Source organism: Vipera ursinii (assembly GCF_947247035.1).
Source record: "Vipera ursinii genome assembly, chromosome: 2".
NCBI classification, from domain to species: domain Eukaryota; kingdom Metazoa; phylum Chordata; class Lepidosauria; order Squamata; family Viperidae; genus Vipera; species Vipera ursinii.
Genome location: NC_139513.1, coordinates 233957169 through 233983086, shown reverse-complemented (window position 1 = coordinate 233983086; position 25918 = coordinate 233957169). Strand labels below are relative to the sequence as shown.

Genomic DNA, 25918 nt, shown 5'->3' with positions numbered 1-25918 from the left:
AAACTAGTGGACATTTCTACCATATGTAACAGCTTGCTGTTTGCAGGACAACAGTATTCAAGAAGGTCTATTTCTTCAAAACAATTTGATATATTTTTTATGATTTTTCTCCCCATTTATTTCTAGCTAGCAAATTGAGCAAACACTGCTGCAAAAATGGAGGAACTTGTTTCCTGGGAACTTTCTGTATATGCCCAAAACATTTCAGTGGAAGATACTGTGAATATGATACAAGGATCAGGTATGTAGAAGGATTCTGTCTCTGGGATCCATCACCATAGTGCTAGTAGACTTTCCCACACCCAACAATCACATCCCTGTCTCCTTCCTTTCTTCCTTTTCCAAAACTACTCCAGGAAAAAATGGGTTGGCTGGGGGTGGGGTGGGGGCAGAGCTGGAGAGGTGCAGCATGTAAATGACATGAGTGACATCATTTGTCCTGGGGAATTTATTTATTCCATTTTTATTCACTTTTCTCTGTGTGAGTTCAAGACAACATTCATAGGAAAAGACTTCCTTTAGATGACTGTTTCCCAAGCTTGACAGCTTTAAAATGAGTGGACTTCGACTCCCAGAATTCCCCAGCCAGTCCATCTTAAAGCCGCCAAAGTTGAGAAACCCTGATTTATATAATTCCTACAGTAACAATCCTTAAGGTAGATGGTGCTGAGAGAAATTTACTTGACCCAAATCATCCAGTGAGCTCTACAGCCAAGTGGAGATTTGCAATTACCTCCTCACTTTTCTTCTTATCCATATGTAATTTTGAGTTTCCCTCTCCCAATTTTTTATTTATTTTATTCAATTTGGATGCTTCTTGACTTCTAGCAACTCTTTATATGTTTCTATGTAGTATGGATACTTTCTTCTGTAGGCATCATCATAAGTGGTGATGGATTGTCCCAGAAGTAGATGGGAGTGGTTTGCTAGTTGGCTGCCTGCCTAGCTGTTGTTTTAACAAGAGTGATGCTTACTTAATATCCTCCATCTATGCTTCTGAAGAGAAAGAGCTCCCCTTTGTGATTTTATGGAGGTTTCTGAGAATCTCTGGAATTCATCACAAGCTCCCATTTACTAAAACATTGTGATTTCTTAGGAATTGTGGTTCCCTTGGACATGGCGAGTGGTCTCAAGAAGAATGCCAATTATGTCGCTGTATTTATGGAACTCTGGAATGCCTGCCTAATGTTCACAAACAAGGATGTGGTAAGAAACAGTTGAATTACTACTCTGGAGGCTGAGCTGATTGAACTGCCAATTTCTTAGTAGCTCCTTGTTCCTTTATTCAGTGCTGATTTAAATTTCTTATGTCAGTGAGAAATTAGTTTGAGTACCTATATGGAGTAAAGGGAGGTAAATAATTAGGAAGGGAAGCTGAAATATCTGCATGCCACTGAGAGATCAAAAACTCTAATTCTCCTCCAGTTTTGTCTGTTAATCTCACGGAAAGAAAATACTAATTACTGACATCCTTCTCATTTAGAGTCCCATGTTTCCAGATGACCTGGTCATTCAAGGAAAGCTTTTAGCTGTAAGTACTAGCATTTATTGTCCTAAGAAAGGTGGGGGAACAGAAAAAGACTGTAGAGAAACCTCAATCGGGAGGCATCATTTAAATAACACTGAGCATCTTAACAGTCGAGAAATAGAACATGATATCATTGCTATATTTATTAGATTTACTGTATATCTTGCCTTTTCTCCAAGATTTGACTTACTATAAGGTGTCTAGCCTATAGGCTTTTCTTCCAAAGATGTCTTGATAACTGATTTTTCCTGGCCTTTCGTCATGACCTAGACTTCAACTTATCCCCAGCTATCCACTATTTACAGCACAATTTTTTTTACTAGGAATACAGTCTGGCACATGTCATGATGATATGATTAATCATGCCTTTGGGTTAAGAAGTGCCCAGATCTGATGGCCACTTTTGGGTGCTAAAGGCCCACACCCCACTGCTAGTTCTGTGCTAAGACAGTTTAAAGGATCTGTTATTTCTATGTTGCTAGCTCAGTAGCCATTGGTTGCATTGTGCACCAGAGGTTTCAGTGGGCCACACTTCTCTATTTGCTCTACTTTCCCTACATTCTATAATGGTATGTGAGAAAAACCTTCAGAGATGGGGTGAAGAAATGTTGCCTAGATGTTAAATAAGAGAAGTCATAACTCACACCTGCAGAATGGGCAGAGAAAGATACTGAGAAGGAATCTTCCCTAACTTCTCAGGATGCCAAGGAGAGGAAAGGAGATTTATACTTTCAGATCTGCAAGATTCTGTTATTGAAGCCTTACAACAAGGTAGAGTTAGCTCATGTCTTGATGTTTCTTTGTCTGCTTTACCTGGGAAGAGTGACATCATCCTTGTTCTCCAAACTTTGTGGCTGGGAGCTATGACCTCTCTTATCTAAGCATTCTCTAGGCAACATTTCCTCACCTTGTTTTTCTCACATACCACCAGTGGTGGGATTCAGCCAGTTCACACCAGTTTGGTAGAACTGGTAGCTAATTTTTTGTTGCCCAGACTCAGAACAGATTACTCGAACTGGCATCCACAGACTTAACAACTGTTGCCCTGATAGCCAAGTGCTCCTACGATGACTCTCATGCAGCTGCAGCTCCTGTGGTTGTTTATTCAATGAACTGTGCCTATATACCTCACCTTTGGTAATGGGCAGTAAAGACAGCATCATTTTGCCTACTCAGTTCTGCTTTTGAAATGCTTATTTGGGTATCTCTAGCTCTTCAAACCTTCTGTCATTGATGGGGCTGAGTAGCTTAAGTTCACATGATGAATTAAGCATTTCGTGTTTTTTGTTCAAAAAAGTTTAATCACTGGATTTTAAATTAAGTTGTTAAAATAGGTTCACTTCATAGGTTAGACTAATTTTTAATGCATTTTTCTTAAACGCTTCTAAAAAGAGTAGAGAAAAAGGCAGAAACAAGGAATAAAGAAGAGAGAGAAGTGCTACACTAAACATTTGTGTGCATCCTGCCTCCAAAATATAATAAAACAGATTTGCAGAAATTAAATTTGATTCTTGGTGACATTGGTCACATAGTTTTCCTGGCAACAGTACAGATTTCACCTTTTCCCAGTTGTTGTTGTGTGTTTTTTTGAACATTCAGGCCAACCTATAATTGTGAGATCTCCTAGTGGTCTCCCATCCAAGAACTTTATTTTGCTTTGCTTTTTCAAAATCAGCCAAGATTTGCTAGCCTCTACACCTGAGCTGGGCTCCAAATTAGAAAAATAAATGTGGAAGCAGATTAGAAAATGTGCCCGGTTCAAATAGGGGATATGCTATATTGTCAATTCTTCAATATCATGGATATTTGTTAAATGCCTTATCTGAAACTTTTCTCCTTTCCATTTGAGTTTGCCATCATTGGCAGCTTTCATTAGAGGTGCTGCCTTGTGACCCACTGCCAAGAGAGTCTAAATTAATGATAACATGAGACGAGGCAGTGGTGGGATTCAAATATGTGAACAACTGGTTCTCTGTGGATGCTGCTTGAGCAACAAAAAAGTAGCTACCGGTTCTGCTGAAGTGGTGCGAACCGGCTGAATCCCACCACTGAGACTAGTCCTTTAAAAGCATGATCCCTGTGGGATTTCTTCCAGATCAAGGCCAAGTTGGTTCGTTCCAAATGAGTTTTAGCTAGGCATTTGCCACACATTTGATAAACTTTAAGATCATTTTAGTTTTAGTTCTATTGTGATATTATATATTTGTAAATAAAAGGAAAAATAGCTTTCTTGGTTTAGAAGGTAGGCTGCAAAATTTGCTAACATGCTGAAGTAAAATCTCTAAGAAATTACTTCATAATCCCATGAATAAAATTAAATAGGGATAGTGGTAAAACAATAAATATTGAAATTAAGGGAAATAATATGTTAGGAAAAACCTTGCAGTTATCTGGGTATCAGACAAGATGGACTTTTAAAGGTCAATCCCAGTAACAAACCAGGGAGAGGCACTGTGGTCTGGTGATTAAGTACCAGATTAGAATTTTGAGTTAGTCAATCTCCTTCAGCCTAACCTACCTCACAGAGTTGTTATAAGGAAAATAGGAAATAAGAAAAACTGTGCAAGCTGCTTTGAACTATAGAAAATAAGGGCAAGTTTCCGAAGAAAAAGCCCAAATTCAGGAAATTTGTATTTAATGTTTTTTATTTCAACAACCCCCATCCCAACTCACTCTTCATCATTATGTTGTGTTTCCCAGTTAAATCTACAACTATAACTCTGATTGTTTTAAGTCTGCATGAAAAAAGTGGCACTTCACGTAAAAGACATTTCAGGAAATTTGCATAAGAATTCTTGAATGTCTCAAAATGCTATTAATCATTTTATAAAGTTTTCTGTTGGAACAATGATTTGCAAATCCTCAAGGAGGAGTTTTTAGTTTTTTGAGTTCTTACTTCACTACTCATGAAGATAATAGTTATGAGTTTGTGAGATCCCTTCAAAAGCAACCCATGTATTTTATTTCTCATCAAGATAACATATGCTTTTTATAAATTTATTGTTCTTCAGATCCTGCAAAAGAGAAATTACTTCAACTCAATCTTGAAACCAATTCTGAACGTGAACACATATCTACAGGACGAGACATATCTTTGAAAATCTTCATTATTTCTTCCCATGACTGACAGGATAAATCTGAAGAAGCTGGTTCTTTGTTCAAGTGTTTTATTTGACAGTTTGCCACTCAAGATAAGCATACCTGTTTCTTATAAAACTTTGTGCCCTGAACAATTACTTCAAAAGATATCACTTGTATATTGTAGTGACAAAGCACAATTTCTGAAACATGTTCAGTGATCAAGGATCAGATCCTGTTTGTTTCACATCAGAATTTGGAGGGGAACATGTCCATGATGATAAAGAGACAATAGCTACAATATATGTACTTTCATTACCTGCCTAAGCTTTTGGGTCCCTTCTAGACTCTGTCAAATGCAGCAGGAGCCAAGAGGTTTAAGGAACTAATTCATGCCCTGTTTCTTTTCAAATTTTGTTGCACTGTGAAAGAATTTTCTCCATTTAAGATTTGGGGAGAGATGGTAGATAGAATATATTATTGGTCTAAATGAATCCTGGTTATATATGGAATTTGGGATTATCCATCTAGGGCAGTCTAGGCAAAGTTATATTGATATGAACATTAAGCTATCAACCCTTGCATTGTAATCTACATTTTTGATGTTTTCATTACTGAGTGATGGTTTTTCCAGTGGAAGATGTTACATCTACTACCAAAGTGGCATCTGTAAATATGGATTGAGGTCCATATGTATTGTTTGTTAATAGATTTTGTGTGTGTATATATATGTATATGTGTGTTTTAAAATCTCTTGCTGAAATTGTAGAAAATATGCAATAGTTAAGATACTTATGCAATAGTTGGGATTTGTTATTACTACCTTGTATGTTTCAATTTTCCTAATTAAACTGTCTATGTAGATAAACTCAAAATGCATGTTTGTAATCAATTTGCTCTGTGAAGTGTTGTCAGGCTTACTTTCAGATCTCTTACCCTATAAATGATTTCTTTAAACTGGTAAGCTAATATTTAAGTTTCAGTTTATCTCCAATCAATGACACAGATATAGACTGCAGCAGCTGTAACATGAGAGCAATTAACTTAGTCATTCAGATGAACTGTGTGTATTTAAACTAAAGGTCAGTTTAGCTAATGTAACTGATTATATTATACTGCATATACATACCTTAATACAAGTTGGTATAATCTCTCTTGGTTAGTATATAATTTAGCACCATAGTACTTTCTTTTAAAGCTGACCAATGCAAAAACAACAGTACCACTTTTTCCAGAAATGATGTTTCAAGTTCTCAGTTTTACTACGGTTAAGTTTGTGTCCAGGTTATTTGGTTTAACCAAAAAAAAACACCACAGAATACTACAGGTATAGAGAGCCAGAAAGAGCCTTGAAGAAAATATTTAAAAAATATTGTGAAAAGAAAAATAATTTAAGCATATCTTAAGTCCTGGGAAAGGAGATATCAAGAAAGACTCAAGAAAGACTTCACTGGTGTATAAGTAAAAAGGAAAGCACAATGAAAACTTTCGAAATTATACTGTATTACCATAGTCCAATGTTTCTCAGCCTCAGTAACTTTAAAATGTGTGCTAGGGAATTCTGGGAGTTGAAGTCCAAATAGTTTAACATTGCTGAGATTGAGAAACATATAATATCTGTCTCAATAAACTAAAATCTTGGTGTGGAGCTGTTTACCTGATCTGGTCTACCTCGTCAGGCTCACAGTAGGGTATAATGCACAGATTACTGAGATCATGATTCTCCAAAGTACCCAGAAAATACATGTGTAATAAGATACCAGAAATGTCTGATTTCACTTGTTTTGATTTGAAGCAATGGATGGAAACTAGTCAAGGAGAGAAGCAACCTATAACTAAGGAGAAACTTCCTGACAGTTAGAACAATTAACCAGTGGAACAACCTGCCTCCAGAAGTGGTGAATGCTCCAACACTGGAAGTTTTTAAGAAGAGACTGGCCAGCCACTTGTCTGAAATGGTATAGGGTTTCCTGCCTGAGCAGGGGGTTGGACTAGATGACCTCCAAGGTCCCTTCCAATTCATTATTATTATTATTATTATTATTATTATTATTATTATTATTATTATTATTATTATTAATATTATTAACACCTTGTGTCACAATCATAAAGACACTCAGCAATATACAACTTGAAAACAGTAATCAAAATACAAAAACCAACAGTCAAAAACCTTTCCCTTAAATCCATGCTGACTTTGCCTTTGCCAAACCATTATTTAACTAATCATTCATGTGAAAAGGATAATTCAGTTATTATATATAACATTTAACATAACATACATCTCATAAATTATTATTTATTGTCATGGGGCTGCAGTACTCTAAAGTCCTTACTTGGCCATGTTTTTGCTAGTCACTATTTCTCAGCCCCATTGTCAAAAAAGATATTCCTAAGCAATGCCTTGATGGACTTTAAATGCAATAATAAAAGAAACAGCCATTACAAACCTAAATCACATTGAAATATGTTTCTTAGCTTGGTGGTGATGACAATTTGGAAACTGAACATTAATATAAAAAAATAGGTAAATAAGTGAAATCTTGATTTCACAGAAATGTATATACATGGTACCTTTGCAAATCCAGTGATGACAGATTGATGAAGTGTTGTAACTTCTTCAGGAAATCAGTGAGGAATCCAGAATATTGGTGGCATATAATTCTATTTATAATCAGGTATGACAGCTGATGCTCAAAGCTATGGGGCATCCCAGACTGCTTGGTTTCTGTTTTTTTTGAACAATAGATAGAAAAGTCTTGGTTGAGAACCCTTGGATTTGCTGCAGGAAATACTTTGGTTTTTGCAGTTATTTTCTAAGATTCTGCCAAAAAAAGTATGGAAAAAAATATTAGTGATGGAAAGTTGCCTACCAATCTCCTATATATAGTCCAACTTATTTGTGATGACAGCAACTCCTCTTTAATTGGGATCTCACATTTTTTTGAGGCCGTGGATGGTATCACATTCTGCACAGCTTAAGCTATGTCATAAATCAGTAACTTGCTGACTGCTTAGCCTAGAGGCATTTGTGGACACTTGTTGGTAAAATTTGAAAGTTATGACTATTCTAAGGGGACTATACAGGTTTCTTCCTATCAAGTTATATAATAGTTGGTGGATATTCTGAAAATGGGAAAATAGTGTCCTGCTGCATACATCAGAAACACAATAGAAGCATTCCTTTATATTTGACTGGTAAGAAATAAGTTATTAGGTCCAATTAATTAAAAATCACCCATAGAAAATCCAGCTGTGAAAATTCAAGAACTCTCATGTGCAAATTCTGAATTTTTTGTTGATTTTTTTATCTAGCAGTCTAGCTTTGGTGAATTTTTGCTATTTTCTGGTAATTTACTTTATTTAGAGATATGCTTTTTGATGTTAGTTCAAGGATAATCATTCTTTTTTACATAGATATGGCAATATTTTTGATATCAGAGGAGGCAATATTTTAAAATGATAATTAGTTTTTTGCAACTGGGGAAAATATCCTTATTTTTTCTTCCCTCTAACTCCTAGCATTATTTCTGTTCCAAGAAGAGAATAATTCCAAAGCACTGTTGGTTTGTAGAATAGATGAAAGTTGTTTTCCTCATTTGAAATGTATTTTATATTGAGATTTTCTATAAGCAATGGCAGTGCTTATAGTGCATAGAAAAACTGCTATTTCCTCTCCTTAAATTTGAGGTCATGTTTTAATTGGATAATTTTCATATTATAAGAGGTTTCTCCAAATATTATAGAAATATGAGAAGAAAAATTATTAATTTACAATAGGTTTCCAATTCAGAAAATGCTATAGTACTGAAACAATTAATAACAGCCAAAGTAACGTTCATATCACATTTACTATAAAATGAACCAAGTTGTTCACAGGCACATTATTAACTTACTTATAAAACTAGGTTAAGTAGAAATCTCTTTTACGAATGAAGGCAAATATACATGAACGCTCTTTTGCTGGAAAAAAGAGTATGTACCTGAGAATAGAACATACACAGATATATTGCAGCAGTCTAGGTATGGAAAGGTTTTGTGTCATAAATCAGAAATTCAGACAAAGACAGGGTGTCTATACATCCAGGTAGTCTTCAACTTTAGACCATAACGGAGCCTGCCCATTATGGTCACAAGTGGCGACAGATGTTAAGTGAGATAGCCTCACTTAACAACCACCACCTTCTCCTCTCCCTGATGTGGCCAATAAACAAACATGGGAAATGGTTACACAGAGCACAAGGTGCCTCAGGCATGGTGGAGGCCTAACCTAGGCCTTGGTTCATCTGCCCCAGGCCTCCTCCACCCCAAGGCACCCCATGCTCTGCTTCCTGCTCCTCAGATCCCTGCATGCTCGGCCTGCTTCCCACTCAGCCTCTCAGGGAAGCCTAAAGCCAGGCAGCAGATGCTACTGACGCACGCAGGACTATGAGACCTTGTGACTGAAGCCTTCTTCCCAATCAGCCACCCAGTGATAGGACTCGGCCAGCCTCTCACCCAACTCCAGAGCCAGGCGGCACCCAATTTACCATTCTATTTTTTGCAGAGTAGCCCAGCTGAGCTTTCCTATTCAGAGGCTATGAAAGCAACCTTGTGCTGTTCTGAATGCAGATACTATTGTTGCAAGCTTGTAGGGGACTCTGTTTTTTAAGGATGTTCAACAAACTGCACTAACAAATGTCCAGCTTTAGGTTTCCTTGATTGACTGAGTGGATAGCTACGGCTACATGCTCTCACAGCCCCATAAGCACTCGAAGTGTCTGCTACCTAGCTTTAGGCTCCCTTGGGTGACTGAGTAGCAGGATGGGAAGCAGGCCTTGGCCTGCAAGGACATGGAGGGATGAATAGGGAAGATAGGTAGGAGGGCCTGCTGCTGTGGCCCTACAGTCAGTTGTAAGGGTGAACAACTGCCAAGGACTGCAGTAACCATAATGTTGAAACTCTGTTGTACTTGTGGCTTTTGAGGGGTCTGTCGTAACTTCAAATGGTTGCTAAGCAACCTGCTGTAAGTCGAGGAATACTTATACATGTATACATGCACCCATACATAGACAAACATGGATATATTTGTTTTACAATAAAGGATTATTAAAATTAGCACAACTGAAGCAACTCTTTATACTTTCATACTGTTCATGCTGATAATTTTGTCCCTTCCTATAGTGTATCCATTTTGGCCCCTAGTGTGGAGGAAAAAGCTGCCTATCTATAAAGGTTGATGTAATGATGATAAATCGATTCAATAAAGTAAACATTACCATACTCTCTAATTGTACACAAACTAATATGTGTATTTTTTGGCAATCTCTCCTCTTTAAATGAAAATATCACCTAACCCATAATCCCACATGGATTGAGGTGATCAGTACTATTACCTTTAGTTAAAAATGAAGAAATTCCCATCCTCAAGCAAATAATCTTTATATAAGTTCCTAGGCACTAAAAGTAAATTCTGAGCTCCGATTTGAACTTGGACCAGAGCTTTAATATAATCTCTTGTGATTCTGGACACTAACATTTATTATGCAATATGTACTGATACTAAACTGGCTGAACAAATAATATGATAGAGCAGTGGTTCTCAATCTTTTCTTCACCTTTAAATACCTTGTGGCCACAATCCATGGGAATGGACCCCCAAGACTTAACTCAAGATTTAAATCATAACATTTCTTCAAGCCTTGCTGGACACAACATCACGGCTCCCCCAAGGGGTTCACGGACCACAGGTTGAGAACCATTGTGTTAGAGAATTGCTTGGGTAAAACTTCTAAACACTTCAATATAATTCTTCTATAATTCACTGAATAAACCAAGATCTAAAGTTGACTTCAAAAGCTGACTCTTTTTCTTGTTGATTTCATACATGACAAATATAGAAGCTTTCGTGTAATTTGTAATCAAGAGGGCCAATTTACTAATAACGAACTTGAAAATTAAAATGTCAGACAAACTAATGTAATATATGGTATCTTATTAGGTTGTTCATGAAGATTATTTTAATATTGTTCTAATAGCTTAATTATAAAATATGATTTTTCTATTTAAAGTAGGTTTAGAAAGAGGGGAAAAACAACTCTGATTTATTACATTTTTGAGTGCTACCATCTTATTTGGTGACAGTTTTGCTGGCAGAACAATTTAACAATTTGAATGTTTTCACATCTTTATTATGAATATACCACGTAACAACAACAAAAACACACCCTTCAAGTTCTGGTAGTTCTCCTGCTAAGCAATTAAATAGGAAAAAAATGAATTTTGAAACAGATTACCATGTATCTCTCAATTTAAACTATACTTTAACATAAAAAGAGAACATTGGGGGAAAAATCTGTATATGTTTTCTGAACTAAGATTTAAATGTCCATCCTATCAGGTACTATATGTAATAAATAAGATAAATGATGCTACCATACCCTCCAATTCAGGCAGCAAAATCTCTTGGGTCAGCACTGAGGAACAACAAGTATGATCAGTAGGCATTAAATCAGGGGTGTCCAACCTTGGCAACTTTAAGACTTGTGGACCTCAAGTCCCAGAATTCCCCAGCCAGCATGCTAATCAACAGCAGGCCATGTGGAGATTACTAGTATAGAACCTTCATAGAAGAAATTCCACAAGGTCAATAACCCCAAAATAGGAAAAAAATATGCTGATTGTGAAAAGTTATTGTTCTTTTGTAAGCGCTACAATTTAGCTCCTCCCACAGTTCTTCTAGTCACCTTACGGGAACACTATGGTGTTCTGGCATTATTTTTTTCATTTGACAGATTATGGATCTGATTCTATTCAGGTTTTTAAAAATGTGTTTGTTTCTTAGCATTTATGCCATTCTGACACCATTTATTTATTTACTTATTTGACAGATTTATATCATGTCTAGCAGCTCAAGACAGCTCATGAGAAAGGCTAGGCTGAGAAAGAGCATCCCTGGCTTAAAGTCAACCAATGAATTTCATGGTTGTGGAGAGGGTTGAACTTGGTCTCTACAGTCCCAGTCCAATCTCTTCTACATCAATACTTTTGCCCTCTGAAAGGACTATAAGTTTAGTTCTAGCACTAGTCAGGGAAAAACAAAATCTACACTGGATGCATTCACTGAAATAACCTTGTATTGCATACATGCACACATTTATATCATTGCAGAAATAATACAAGTATTAAATTCAAAAATGGAGTATTTGAAGCATATCTACACAAGCCATACCTTTTTTAAAAAAATATAGACATTTAAGTGAACTTGTTTTTCTTTGGGGGAATCTTTCAAGAATTTACTACTGCAATTTAGAAGTAATAAACTATTCATTTATTAGTAAAAACAAAGGAGAATGAACCTTTTCTTGTTCACAAATCAGAGTTCAGATTTTGGTTTTTGACAAATAATAAAGGCAGGACAAAAAAATCTTTTAAAATGACAATAAGTTTTGCTTTTTAAAAAAACCCTCTGAGAAGTCTACTGAAAGAAATATTATAAATGAAGGATGCGGTGGTGGACCATGAAGGGTGACATTTTATAATTGGTGCTTTTCCATGAGGCTTATTATTTTACCCTACTACTCAGAATAATAAGGAATCTTACAGGCTCTGGCTTACAAAATCTTATGTTCTAAGATGTTTATTCTATAAGATGTCAGAATATTATTTATAATGGTGAGAAGGAAACATCTTATTTTGAGAAATTTCAGAAACCACAGCAAAGAAAAACTTTCTAGTTCTCATTTCAACAGAGGAAAAATATATATTACACATTATTTCATAGTCGTAAAAGTTTCAAGGATGCTGTTGAGTGCAAATTCCTTGACTACTGCATAAAAAGAATGGCTGGAGTCTTATCAAAAACCAGCTAGGTTTTCTTATCAAAGACTAGATCAAAAGATTTAGTGCCATCACTCTTCCAGCTTATTCAAGTAACCCAGTCTTAAAACAAACCAATGTTATACAACATAGAGTATTTAGGTCTCTATTTGTTCAAATGATGGTGTCCTGTTCTTGCTAGTCACGTGGCAACATGTTCCTAAGATGCTGCATTTGTCAAAGAATAACTGTTTCCCTTGAGCCAAATTATGACATCAGTGACACTTGCCAGAAAATTATAGCATAGATCAAATGTGGCAGTCAGAGCTGATGGTTTGTAGCTGTCTGGCAATCCCACCTCATGTTGTAGATCTCATAGAAGGAGATTTAATTTCTTTCCCCTCCGTTGAAATGATTCAAAAATAGCCATGTCATCAAACCCAAATAAAAAATGAGTGACAGAAGAAAAAGATATTTGAAGCTCACCCAAGCCACTTTGAGTTTTTAGAAAGAGAAGACCCTAAAGGTAAAACTAACACATTTAAAAAGTATTTCCAAAAGGCCAGATGAAAGAAGAAGTTTCTCTATGATTAAAGTAAGCATTTAATTTTTAAATATATTATTATTATTATTATTATTATTATTATTATTATTATTATTATTATTATTATTATTATTATTATTATTATTATTATTATTATTGTAAATTGCAATGCTTAGCATTGTAACTGACATCTTGTTAAACTTATACAATTAATAACACAATCTAGTACATATTGTTTTACACATTTCTGGATTTTTATTAGCATATTGGTTTGTTTAAGATACTTTGATGTTTGAAACACTTGGATATGTTGTTACTAAACACAGAACTAAACTTTATCATCCCACACTTGATGTCTCCATAGGATATGTTTACTAATATGACAGCTTCAGCATACTAATAAGAATATGGAATTTATTTGTTCAGCTTAATGAAATCATTATAAATAAATAACTCAATGTTGCCATATAATTGCTTCATTCTAAGTCTGCATCTAATATAGAAACAAGATCCATTTATTGTAGTATTCATATGTCTGATTAAGTCTGTAGTGAATTTCCCATAAATGAGCTAAAAATCATTTGAGATGTTATTTCATAACCACAGACTCCTCACTTTCCTATATTGAGATATTGTGTGAGGTAAAAATTCTTTGCAAAATACCTGCTTCATCTGGAAACACTGAGATTCTGTTGAAGATAGAATATTAGTCCTAATAAAAGTATACCAATTTCATAATGGTCTACATATTTATTCGGTAACAAACATTACTAATTAAATGAGACTTAAGCTAAGGGAAATTGAGCTGTGAGTTGCAGTTATGAACATTTAGTAGGGAGTAAATGTGTGCTGAATTCAGTAAGGCTTACTTCTGAGTAGAATCTTACAAGATCACAATAAAAAAATCTTGCCTTTAAAAATGCATATAAAATATATAATATGTAAAACATTACTTCCCAAATTATATAACTCAAAGATGTTTGCTCTCCATTTTAGGGAAGTGGAAAGAAACTTAGTGAAGGAAATTTAATCAGAAAATTAAGCTTAGACAAATAGTTTTTTCCATTCATCAGTGTTTAATAACTACCATATTAGGGCTTGTTTCATTTACACGCTATGGGTTTATATATAAAACAAATTAATTTTCTTAAATATTACATGCAGATATAGTTTAAGATATTTACTTTATTTCCACTTATTGGTTCTAATTAATTTGGAATGACTGAATGGGGGGAAAAACAGCCATTCATCGTAGGAATGGGTCACCTGTCTGAAATTAAACCAATTGCTTGGTATTGACAAAATAAGAGCATGAATCAAAGATATTATGCAAATGTTTTGTTTAAAAAGTGCCATACTTAAGTTCCTTTAAGCATTTTCCATGGGGAATGGAATATTAACTGGAACTTTAAATGAAATTATTTCTTTTCTTCTTTTTTGTTAAGTTTCTGGATTTATTTTATTATTTTGAACAATCATCACAAAAATAGAAGTAACACAAACAAGAACTATATGAAGAGAAAGAAACTTATACCTCCAAATGCCACAAATGTTTGTAGAGAAAACTGATGCCATTGGTGTCTCTGAATTAGATATTTTCTAAAGTGCAAAAATGCCCCATTTTTTGTTCAGCTTTAAGGTTGTCCCATCTTTTTTCTTTTCAAACAAAATGTTTTTTGGGAAAGAAAAGATAGAGATATTGAGCAACTCTTCAGCTGGTGGATAGAACTAAAAGCCCTCAATCTGGAAGCATCTTGCAGATCAAGTGATACCAGATGGCTAGTGTTGGCAGATGTGCAGACACAAGGGGGAGATATTGACATGTGTGAATAAAGCTCTAGTTTTACAGAAGTGCTGATGTCTGCACATGCTTAATTGCCTAGGATGGTTGACTGTCATTGGGGAAAGAAAAACACAAAACTGGGAAGATTGAAAACAAAATATATTATCCAGAGAAAAGCACAGGAGCACTCTTGTTACGATGTAAAACTATTTACATGAATTTGCCACCTATAGTTACAGCACAATAGTATCTACTTGCAGTTCAAATAATTCCTGAAATATTCAGAATTTTTTTTAAAAAAATGATTGCATTACTATTATTATATTTTTTAATGGCTAACAGAGAATTTACCTTGGATGACGTTCTACTGAATCCAGTTTAGAACAGTCTATAAACTTTAAAGAAACTACCTTTATTTATTCATTATTCTGTTTATGACTGCAGCAATAATGTTATTCTTCTTCGTGAATGTAATCTGTTGTGCTCATACGTATCAAAGAGACACAATCAGAAATAAAATAACATAATATTTTACAGACAAAATAACAAGTTCCTGATCTTTTCGTGCACTTTGATAATTATGTGAGAAATACCACGAACATTATCTTGCTTCCCCGAAAACACTCAGAAACAATAAGAATGTACAATCCTAGGTGCAAGAAGGAGAACCAGTAGATGCAGCCCACACTATCAATTAAACCAGGGCTTTTCAACCTTTTCACCCATTCTAACACTTTTAGGATATGGCAACATTCGAGTACTACCAGTCGCCTAGCAAGGTGTCAAAAACTTGATGACCAAAAAAAAAAGGAAAAAAGTGATGAAGTACAGGTGGTCCTCGACTTACAACAGTTTGCTTAGTGACTGTTCTAAACTACAATGGCACTGAAAAAAGTGCCCCCCCAAGCCACAGCCGAGCAAGAAACCTGACTGCCCGCCTGGCACTCTTCCTCCTGTCCGAGGTTTTCACTGTTGTGAGCATTTCTGTTGAGGATTGGCAGCAGGGGGCAGGGTGGGGGGTGTTTGGTTTTTATTCCCCCCCCCCCGGGCACTGTGACCATCATAAATATAAATTAGTTGCCAAGCATCTGAATGTAAATCACAAGACCTGGAGATGCTGCACAATTCCAGCTGATCGGCGCTTCTTCTGGCCTCAGCAGAAGTGCCAGGATCAGTGCTGCTTTCCAGCTGATTGGTGCTTCTTCAGAGCTCAGCAGAAGCGCCAGGATCAGCACTGAGCTCCAGCTGGAGCCTGGCGCTGATCCTTGCACTTCCACTGAGCCCTGACAGCCCTGCAGCTCCAGCCATCTCTCGCTCAGGTTTCTGCAGTGCTACCACCCGTTCAGCTCATTCCCCTCCCCCACTACGTTTTCTAGGATGGTCGCTTACCACCTGCTAGGTGCCAATTCACCACAGGTGGTACCTATACCACTGGTTGAAAAGCCCTGAATTAAACTGATGTTAGAATATGTTTAGCATGTTGAGATATTCAGCACTATCTGGTGGTAGAGCCCACCTCTTATTTGTTCCACAGTATCAGTCACTGTAGTTGTAGAACAATATATAGGTTACTTTCTCTGCAAACAAAACTAAGAAGGTGTGAGCTGAAGCATAACATCCTTTGCCAAACCAACTCAGAAAACTCTAGCTTAAATATTATAGCTCATCTAAGTAGAATCTAATGTAGGAAGTTATTTTCACCAAAAGCTTTTATGTAAGCCATTTTATAATGGAGGAAAGGGAAAGACTTGTTATTTTCTTGGAACATGGATTATTATTTTAGCAGTCAGAAAAGTGCTGTCTCTTTTGTACTTTTGATTTGCTTTTCAGAACATGGACATCTTCATTGGCTCCAACCGCCATCCCAAAGTAATCTGTGATGCTCATGGCTTGAAGAAATTTTGGGAAAAAATAATTGAAACATATACCAAACAAAAAGAAGATGAAGATTCTCGATTGCACCGAAGTGCTTTAAATAAGTGAGTGGTTTTATCTGCATTAAATTCAACCTGCTTAGCAAAGCTGTATTATAGGTTTCAAACTGGGTACATCTAATATTTTTTATTTAGTCTATATTCAACTAAGCAACTCACTTCAGAAACAGACTACTCTGGCTAAGAAAGGCAGAATTTCTTTCTGGGGGGACCTGGACAAATATATCTTTGGGGTGCTTTACATAAATGATATGCTAGCCTAAAGGCCAACAATAGAATTGCTGATATACTGTCTGTTCCCCAAAGCAATCACTTCTTGATTCATTTATCCATATTGATGATCCTTTACATATTTCTGCAAGGCACCATCATTTATCCTATGACATTTAGGTCATCTGGAAGATAGCAGTGTTAAAATAATGTTACCTTATTGTAAATGTGTACCTCTATTTCAGGAAGATAATGTGCAGATTTCCAAGGCAGGTTTATCTAAATAAAATCATATAAATGGCATTAAATATTAATGTATCTGAGGGCCCCTCCACAAGTACCTTCCAAGCAGATTTGTGGCAACTAGTCAAGAATTGCTTTTATTTTCACAGAGACGATAACTTGAGACACAGAATAGAAATGCCAAATATATTGCCAATCCAATCAGCTAAAATGGTGATACAGACTACATGTAGACTAAGGTCTGCTAAGTTAAATGGAGCCAACTCCCAAAGATATAAGTTTACTCTTTGCTACTGTAATGTAATTATGCATACCTCAGGTCTGCAACACTTAGAGCAGTTCCAGAGCACTGGTTTCTACTACTATGGTAACTGTTCCACATCTGACTGACCTCATGCTGTTGTCTGCACTTAGGAAGCAAGTTTATTTTGGACTCTGCTATTTATTACAAACAGCAGCAAAGCTGCTATTTTCCTTGGAATATAACACTAAGACATGATAGAACTCATGTGCAAATTGTTTTGCTCTTGGCAGGAACTCTTGGCTCACTTCAGTTCTTAGTTCCTGGAATCAGTCCAAGCATCATCCTCTCTGTCCCCAGAGATTCACTGTGCTATTCCTGGAGCTTTTCTCCTCTTGTATGTTTAAAACCATCTTCATTCTCCTCCAATTGAGCCACAAGTGCAATACATATCTAGGATCACAACTACAGGGAAATGACTGGTTACAAAATCGCTAACACGCTCACATTTTACTGTCACAAATCACCAAGATTTTTTTTTAATGCTAGAGTTTGGAAGCCATTAGAAGATTCTACACATTTTTAAATAATCTATTTTCTCCTCAATATTTTGCCTTTCACATTTGGGGGGCAGTTCAGCAAAAATGCATATGAATATTGATACTGAAAAATAAAAGATGGGAATTGGATGTTCACAGAAGAAGGCAGAACTTTATTCGTTCATTCAATGTATATGCCTACCATCTCAGAGTGGTAGCTCTGGATATCTAAAGGTACTTAAATGCCAAATACAAAATGCAAAAGCCAATATATGTACTAGCAATCAAGACAAATCAATTAACCACAAACCAACAACCTCACCAAGAGTCTAACTGCCATGGCTGACAACACATCCAGGTCTCCAAACTTTGGGAAAAGCCAGCAAGGTTGGTGCTAATCTAATTTCAGGAGCAATAATGTTCCAAAGTAGGCAGCACAATAGCAAAAACAAGTTTTTTGGGTTCAGAAAGATGACACTTCTTAACCAACAGGACCCACAGAGATTATAAAACTGAATGAGAAATTTAGTCTTTTGTAGTAGCTGCTTCTCTGATGGAAGTTTTATTCTCAGTTTCTTTTAGCAGCCTTTCACCAAACATGTCTTCTCCATTTTTATAACCATTTTTTTTTCATCTGAGAAATATAGTTTGAGCATTTTTCTGAACTTCTCCTACAATGTCTTCCAGTTGCCTTAGCTATATGGTGACTAAGAAATATCTGAGAATACTGTATTTGTCTTTTGGTTTCTCTGTTTCAATTAATCCCAAAGCGAAGACATTGGAAACAAATTCCTCATCCTGAGCTTTTTCAAAACAGCAAGAATGGGCAGTTAGGGAACTTCTAGAGGAGGGAAGAAGTATGATATTGGGGAAAAAAACAGCCATGCCTGTTATTTCACAATAAAGTAAGCTTATAGGTAAAGGTAAAGGTTCCCCCGCACATGCGTGCTAGTCATTTCCGACTCTAGGGGCCGGTGCTCATCTCCGTTTCAAAGCCGAAGAGCCAGCGCTTGTCCGAGGACGTCTCCGTGGTCATGTGGCCAGCATGACTAGATGCCAAAGGCGCACGGAACGCTGTTACCTTCCCACCGTAGTGGTCCCTATTTTTCTACTCACATTTTTACGTGCTTTCAAACTGCTAGGTTAGCAGAAGCTGGGATGAGTAACAGGCGCTCACTCTGTTACGCGGCACTCAGGATTTGACCCGCCAAACTGCCGCCAGTGCTTGTCCGAGGATGTCTCCATGGTCATGTGGCCGGCATGACTAGACGCCAAAGGCGCACGGAACGCTGTTACCTTCCCACCGTAGTGGTCCCTATTTTTCTACTCGCATTTTTACGTGCTTTCGAACTGCTAGGTTGACAAAAGCTGGGACGAGTAACAGGCGCTCACTCTGTTACGCGGCACTTGGGATTCGACCCGCCTAACTGCCGACCTTCTGATCGACAAGCTCAGCGTCCTAACCCACTGAGACATTGCGTCCCTCTAAGCTTATAACCATCATCAAAATAAAACTGAAAACATGTTACTATGACACAAAAAAGCAGAAGCCTTTTACTGAGGAAGAAAACTGTTGGAAATCAGAAGTCAGATTATTAACTTTTATGGGCTTCCAGGCTTATAATAAAAGACAAAGATGTAAGTTGAATGTTATACGGCTTAAGAAAGAATTCACTGGTTACACTGAAGAGTAAGAATAAACAAGGCCATTGTTGCTGCTGTTTTTTTCTTAATAATACATCCCCATCCAAAATTGCAGTAGCAGCTAAATAATGCCCGTTAGTTTCCTACACCAATTTTTGGCAAGCTCTTAAAAGTATACTTTGAACTGGGGAGATGAGACTTTGCCTTCTCTTCCCTTTCGTCCATAGTTGATACTAATGAATGAACAACTAACAATCTAAATGAAAGTATATCTCTTAGTGTCTCCTGGGATTGTATAATTAATAAAGAATATTTGAGAAGGGAGAATGGAAGAGTGTGGTTTGAATTTAAAAACTGCTAACTGATTAGAATAATATTTGAGAATACCACATTTGCTACAGGCTAGATCAGTGATGGTGAAACTTTTAGACACCAGGTGCCCAAACTGCAACCCAAAACCCACTTATGTATAATTGGGTGCCAGGTGGGCGTGGCCAGTTGGGTGGGAATGGCCCATTGGGTGGGCGTGGCCCACTGGGTGGGTGTGGCTGCAGTGGTAACGGTAGACTGGGTGGGACTAAAAAGTTCAATCAATCAATTCCAACTTTGCGAGATCTTTTTTTTTCTGCGAGAAGTTGAAATTGATTGATTGAAACTTTTTTTCTTTTTTGCATACGGCAGCGGAGGCCTAAAGCAAAAAGGTTTTATAAAACCCAGCTGAAGGCCATGGACTGGGGCGATGGTGCGCGTGCCCAGAGAGAGGGCTCTGAGTGCCACCTGTGACACGCGTGCCATAGGTTCGCCACCATGGGGCTAGATCAAAGGCCATACTATGTATACTGGGACATTAAATGAATCAATCAGAGAACAAATAGTTATACTGAGCAATTATTATATCCCTCTGCAAAAGTTCACCCAGCACATTTAAGGGTTAGAAGCAGATTGGGGTCTCTGCATACAGACCCTCTGAAGACTTTTGCATATAGTACACAAAAGTCTGAAGTGGGCTTAATGCGGCTGTGCGCTAACTGAACTCCCAGTTTCAAGGAAGCTTGTATGTTCAGCCAAAGACACTGATGATCTCTCTGCAGAACTTTATGTTAAATTCACAGAGACCTACTAAAACTGTGCAGCAGGGACACACAACCTTTTCAATCTGGTAAGCATGATTGGAACTAAGAGAAATATCATGAATTCCCTCACAAAAGCTGCCAAGGGAGTCTTTTTCTTCACAAAACAGCTGTCATGTTGGGTATGGGCAATCATAAAACACTGAAAGTACCAGAAAGTGAAATGATGAGGCTATTGTCTGTTATTTCCTATAATTTAACAGCATGTTTTCTTCAACTTCTTTTCATGTGGGTGTTTTTCCTAAGAAACCAATCACACTTTCAAACAAACCACCAAGCTGCAATCAGAGTTATGCAAAATTCACATCCCTCAAAATTCTGGGCCCAGTTCAGTTGTTTCCAGAAGTAAATCCCTTGAATCAGAAGCAATTCGAGCTCTTCTAGACATGATGTTCCAGATAAAACAGGCCATATCACCTAGGGACCTCTTGTATCCATTCTAATTTGGAGAGTTTACTTCAGCCTAGTCTACAGGGAAACAGAACCTTCTATCTCCAAATCTGAGTCTTTTAACATCCCTAGCTGTGAACCCATGCACCATTTTTTATTTCTAAAAATACCTTTGGGTGCATGTAGAAGCCAGAAACATTCTTGTAAATGCATTTAATGTTAGATTGTCATGCCTTGCTCTGAAACATGTTGGTCTCCTGTTGCTGTTTTGGGTTATTTGTTTTAGTTAAAAGCAGATCTTGTTTTTAGCTGGGTAGAGTATCAAGCCTGCTTAGTGACAAAGCAAGTGCTTATCACACTGCTTACCTCTATCTTTCAACAAGAAGGACAATAGTAACAGAGGTTTTTGTGTACTCTCCTCTCAATATAATTTTGCTTCAGGGTATGCAACAGGGGAATGGTTGCAATGGGGTCCTGTGATGTCTTGTTCCAGGCCTAAAATATTGTTTATTTTATGTCCAGAGTTCAGGCGAAAACCTAATCTAACAAGAATAGCTTCACTCTTATTCTTATATACCACAGTAATTTTTTAGCTATGGTTTCTTTTCTCATCACAATTTCAAACATATAAATGTTCATTACAATTGAAAAAAATATTGGATACCTTGCCAAATGGCATATTTTGCCACAATAGTGTACCAATCTATTCCTACACACACTGAAGATCTCAGATGCACAGACAAGATTCCAGGGATTAGATGCATAGAAGTTCCGATCTTCCCGTCCCATCAGGTGGAATACTTCCATCTGGATTGGTCCACTCCTACACACATTGACAAGAAGTGGTTAATGGGCAATTCCAAAAATATGAGGGTTTATAGTGAGAAGGAATATTTTCCCTTTCACTAATACTTTTTCTATGCACACATTACATTAGTAGCCCAAAAAGGTAGATGGGAACATGCCATATAAACACTTTGATTAAAAAATAACACCTTCTTGATTCAATAAATGCATTCAATATTTATTATTATTATTTTGTTATTGTTGTTCTGCTGATGGAGTGCTATAAATAGAGTTTGCTTCCATAAGTTTCCTTGATGTCATTTCCAATACATGTACTATATTATTTTTCCTATGAGATAACCCTGAGCTGAAGCTTCATCCAGAGAATACCCAAAGGAGAAACAACATGTATCTCTAATGACAGCATTTTCCCAGTTGTTTGACTCCTCTGGAATCTAGCAATGTCACCAAGCTTCATTCCGATGATGAGTGATACTATTAGTATTCTCTATCTATCCCAAGTCAGAAGGCCAGAGAGATACCTATGCTAAATTAACACATGACAAGTGCAATGGTGATGAAAGAAAAGGGACATCAATAGCATTACACAAAAGAACTAGACTTCAAAAGCATTTAACTAAAGATTCACGGTATGTTCTTTTTTCCCAGGCTCCGACATGAATGGACTCTAAGGCTGGAAAATCAAATTAAGATACTTCAGAAGAACAGTGAAAATTGCAAAGTGCAGGATAACCTGTCTCCAATTGAAAATTTTAGCCAAAACGGCTGACCAGACTTGATTTTGATCCTTGATGTTTCATTATGAATGTGAGCAGATATTCAGCTGACACCTGAGTTATAAATGAGCTATTAAAAGACACACATGGGTACTTTTGGCAAACTGTTTATCAAACAGCAGCCAAAAAAAGGAAAAAAGAAAACACTAATTCTTAATTGAATATTTATCATTTATGTATATCATTAAGTTCTACCTGCAGTCTTAGCTACTTATATTTGATCCCTGATATCACTGTATTCTTTAAATGGGGGGGGGGGAAACTGCTCTTTATTATGTCAGTTATCAATAAATACAGTGGTTAACTTTGGCTAATATACTGTATTTACTTGAGTATCTTGAAATGTTGTCAAATGCTTTGGAATTCTTGAGGCTGAAACAACTTTAATTTTAGGGAAACAAACAGTCTTCTCATAGGGATGCATTAAAAGTTCTCCCACAATTTATTTTTCCCCCAAGTTGAATTCAGTACTAGCTCTCAAATATATGTCTGTGGGGAAAAAGTGTTGAAAGATGTATATGTTTTGCCCAACTGGAATTTAAAACATTAAGATACCCTGTTCTATAAATGGAAAATAAAAGTGACTCTTTTTTTGTATTTTGGTTTGTCAGAATAGTATTACAGATGTAGCATTATTTTTTAAAAAATGTCATTTTCAGTGCAATCCTATTTATGCCTACTGAACAAAATGAACGATGTTCTTGTTAGACTTCCTGCAGGCTCACATAGTTGTAGAGGCTTGTAGCCTTACTAGCCTCTCTGCAGGTTGAACTAGTGATTCTCTCCTTCCCTCTGCTATTTTTACCACTTTCTGATGGTTGCCAATGTGATATTGTAATCAAAAAATTAAAATGTCGCAGTTGCAAGAAAAACAGTAAGAAGCAAATTGCCTTTCCCCCCTATTTTGTGTTCCTAAATCCTTAATACTTTTCTCTCAAATGGCACTCCACATCCAATCCTTGTTAAGTAAGCAATATGCCAAAAGTTTTTAAATCTTTGAAAGCCTCCTTTTTTTTCCTTTTTAATCCAGAAAACAATTAATCCATGTTGTCTCACCAAGTGGATTTCTCTTATCCTGCCGCTCAGAAAATCTCACTTTACATTTGAAAGTTTAAGAAAGCCTTATGTGACCAATAGATGATAGTCTGACCATTCCCCCCCCCCCCCCGAGTCATCTACTGTGGTACTGATGGTTGGGGAAGTGAGTCAGGTTGAATGTGTAATCAAAGTTGTGCCAGAGAAAGGGAAAGCACTAATGTAGCACTAATACACTTAAGGACAACTTAGGAACTACGGTTCAGTCAGAGACTACATCATTAGAATACAGCAGAGAGAAAAAAGGTTGCTTGGGCATATTTGTGCTATAGGTAAGTGCAAATGAGAAAAGGCTCTTAGTACATGTTTAAACACATGTTGTGATGACCCTCTTGTCCAAATGTACTAAAGCGAAGTGCGATGTATCTCAAGATCCATTCTGTGTGCAGACTATTGGACAAGTAAAATTCAGCCATTCCTCCAGAAAGCCAGAATCTCCAGTTCCACAGATCTGGTAAACATAGCAACAAAATGTTATTAAGTTAATGATATCAAACAAAGGGAAAGAAAAAGAACCAGAGTTTCAGGCATATATTTGGATATTTTAAAAAAGAAGACAAAATGAAAGCAGGATTTTTTTAAAAAGAAAAATCACACACACACACAGGCTATTGTTGAAAGAAAAATCTTCATCAGGGTCCAGTCCAAGCTGGGAATAAAGAAAATGGAGACTGCTTTAGAAAGAAGGTTGGAGTTTATTGAAGAGCAAATCCAAACAGAAGCATGGCTCTGGGAAAGCTGACCACATGTTGCTGGGAGTGGTGGGTTTTTATATTTTCTGGGGCTTTTGAGGTTGTTTTCTATTCCTGTTTGAGGCTTTATATTTCCTGTGTCATGTGCTTTGACCTGAGTCTGAGTATCCCCTTTTGGTATTGGTGGGTTAATCCTATTATGTTCCCAAATGTCATGCCTTTTAGTGTTTGGGTGGGGTATGTAGATTTTAGAGGTCTTTGTCTTCCTAATCTCACAGCTTCTAGTTTCCTGGCCCCAACCTTCCTGAATGGATTATTAAATCTGCATTTCTAAAAGCTGATTTCTGCTGAGTTTTCTGGCTGGGAGGGAGGGAGAAGCTTCTGCCTTTTAAATATCTTCCCCATTATTCCGTTGGAAAAATATATTCTACCTTTTTAATATTTCACAAAATATTTCTTTCTCTGGATTCTTCCCACACTATATAGAAAATAACATGTTTTGTCTAATGGTGGAACAGAAGACAATTAAAGTTAAGAATACCTATAAAAAGAAACAGGAAAATTGCAACTTGTCAAAGACAGCTATTGATTTACCAAACCATTCAAGGAAAATTATTTATTTATTTATTTATTTATTTGATTTGTATACCACCCTTCTCCCCAAGGACTCAGGGCGGTGAACAGTGACATAAATATCAAAAATGTACAAATACAGAAATTGAAAACAAGTTAAACCCTAATGCCCAAATGCAGAAGATAAGTTACATTAAAACAATAATTAAAACAGAACCCGTCAGACCAGACCGGATTGCTCAAACAGATAGGTTTTTAGGTCGCGTTGGAAGGAGCGAAGGTCGGGAGCCATCCGGAGCTCAACTGGTAAATGGTTCCATAGGTCCGGCGCGCCCACACAGAACGCCCTCCCCCTGGGAACCACCAGACGGCATTCTCCGAACAGCGGCACCCTTAGGAGGCCTTCTCTGTGGGAGCGCACTGGGCGGAGGGAACTTGACGCTGGCAGCACAGAACACCTTTTTCCAGTCTAAAGTTTAACCAATCCAACTTACTTATGAAATACTACTTAAAGGAATTTGGTTTTTTCCTCTTAGAAATGCACAATTGCAAAGAATTTATATTCATGTGTATTTGTGTATTTACACTATCCCTCTTAAGTAAAATATGAATAACATCAAGAGTTTTGCTTTACATTACTATAATGTAGAAATATATATTATCAGAAATAGTTTGTGAGTGAGTGTGTGTGTGTGTGTGTGTGTGTGTGTGTAGCTTATCAGGTATTTAGAAACTGAGGACTTGGTAGCCCAAGGAAACAACAGCCAATAGCAGCAGATAAATATGATGCATAAAGTAGAGCAAAGCACACATTCCAGTAGAGAGACATTTCCTAAGGAGGGGCTCCAGCACAAGTCTGAAAGCTTAGAAGAATAAACCTCTGTTCCGGTGACTGACTCAGATAGGATCCAGAA

General features: G+C 36.8%; 1 protein-coding gene across 1 annotated transcript; it reads left to right on the top strand.

Moving 5' to 3' along the window:
* Nucleotides 1–12746: 12746 nt before the first annotated feature.
* FAM240A (family with sequence similarity 240 member A) lies at nucleotides 12747–25041 on the top strand. The gene is made up of 3 exons (XM_083351955.1): nucleotides 12747–12998; nucleotides 16561–16709; nucleotides 22517–25041. Exons 1-3 carry the CDS (start codon nucleotides 12990–12992, stop codon nucleotides 22635–22637), a joined length of 279 nt encoding a protein of 92 aa, XP_083208081.1. The 5' UTR covers nucleotides 12747–12989; the 3' UTR covers nucleotides 22638–25041.
* The last annotated feature ends 877 nt before the right edge of the window (nucleotides 25042–25918 follow it).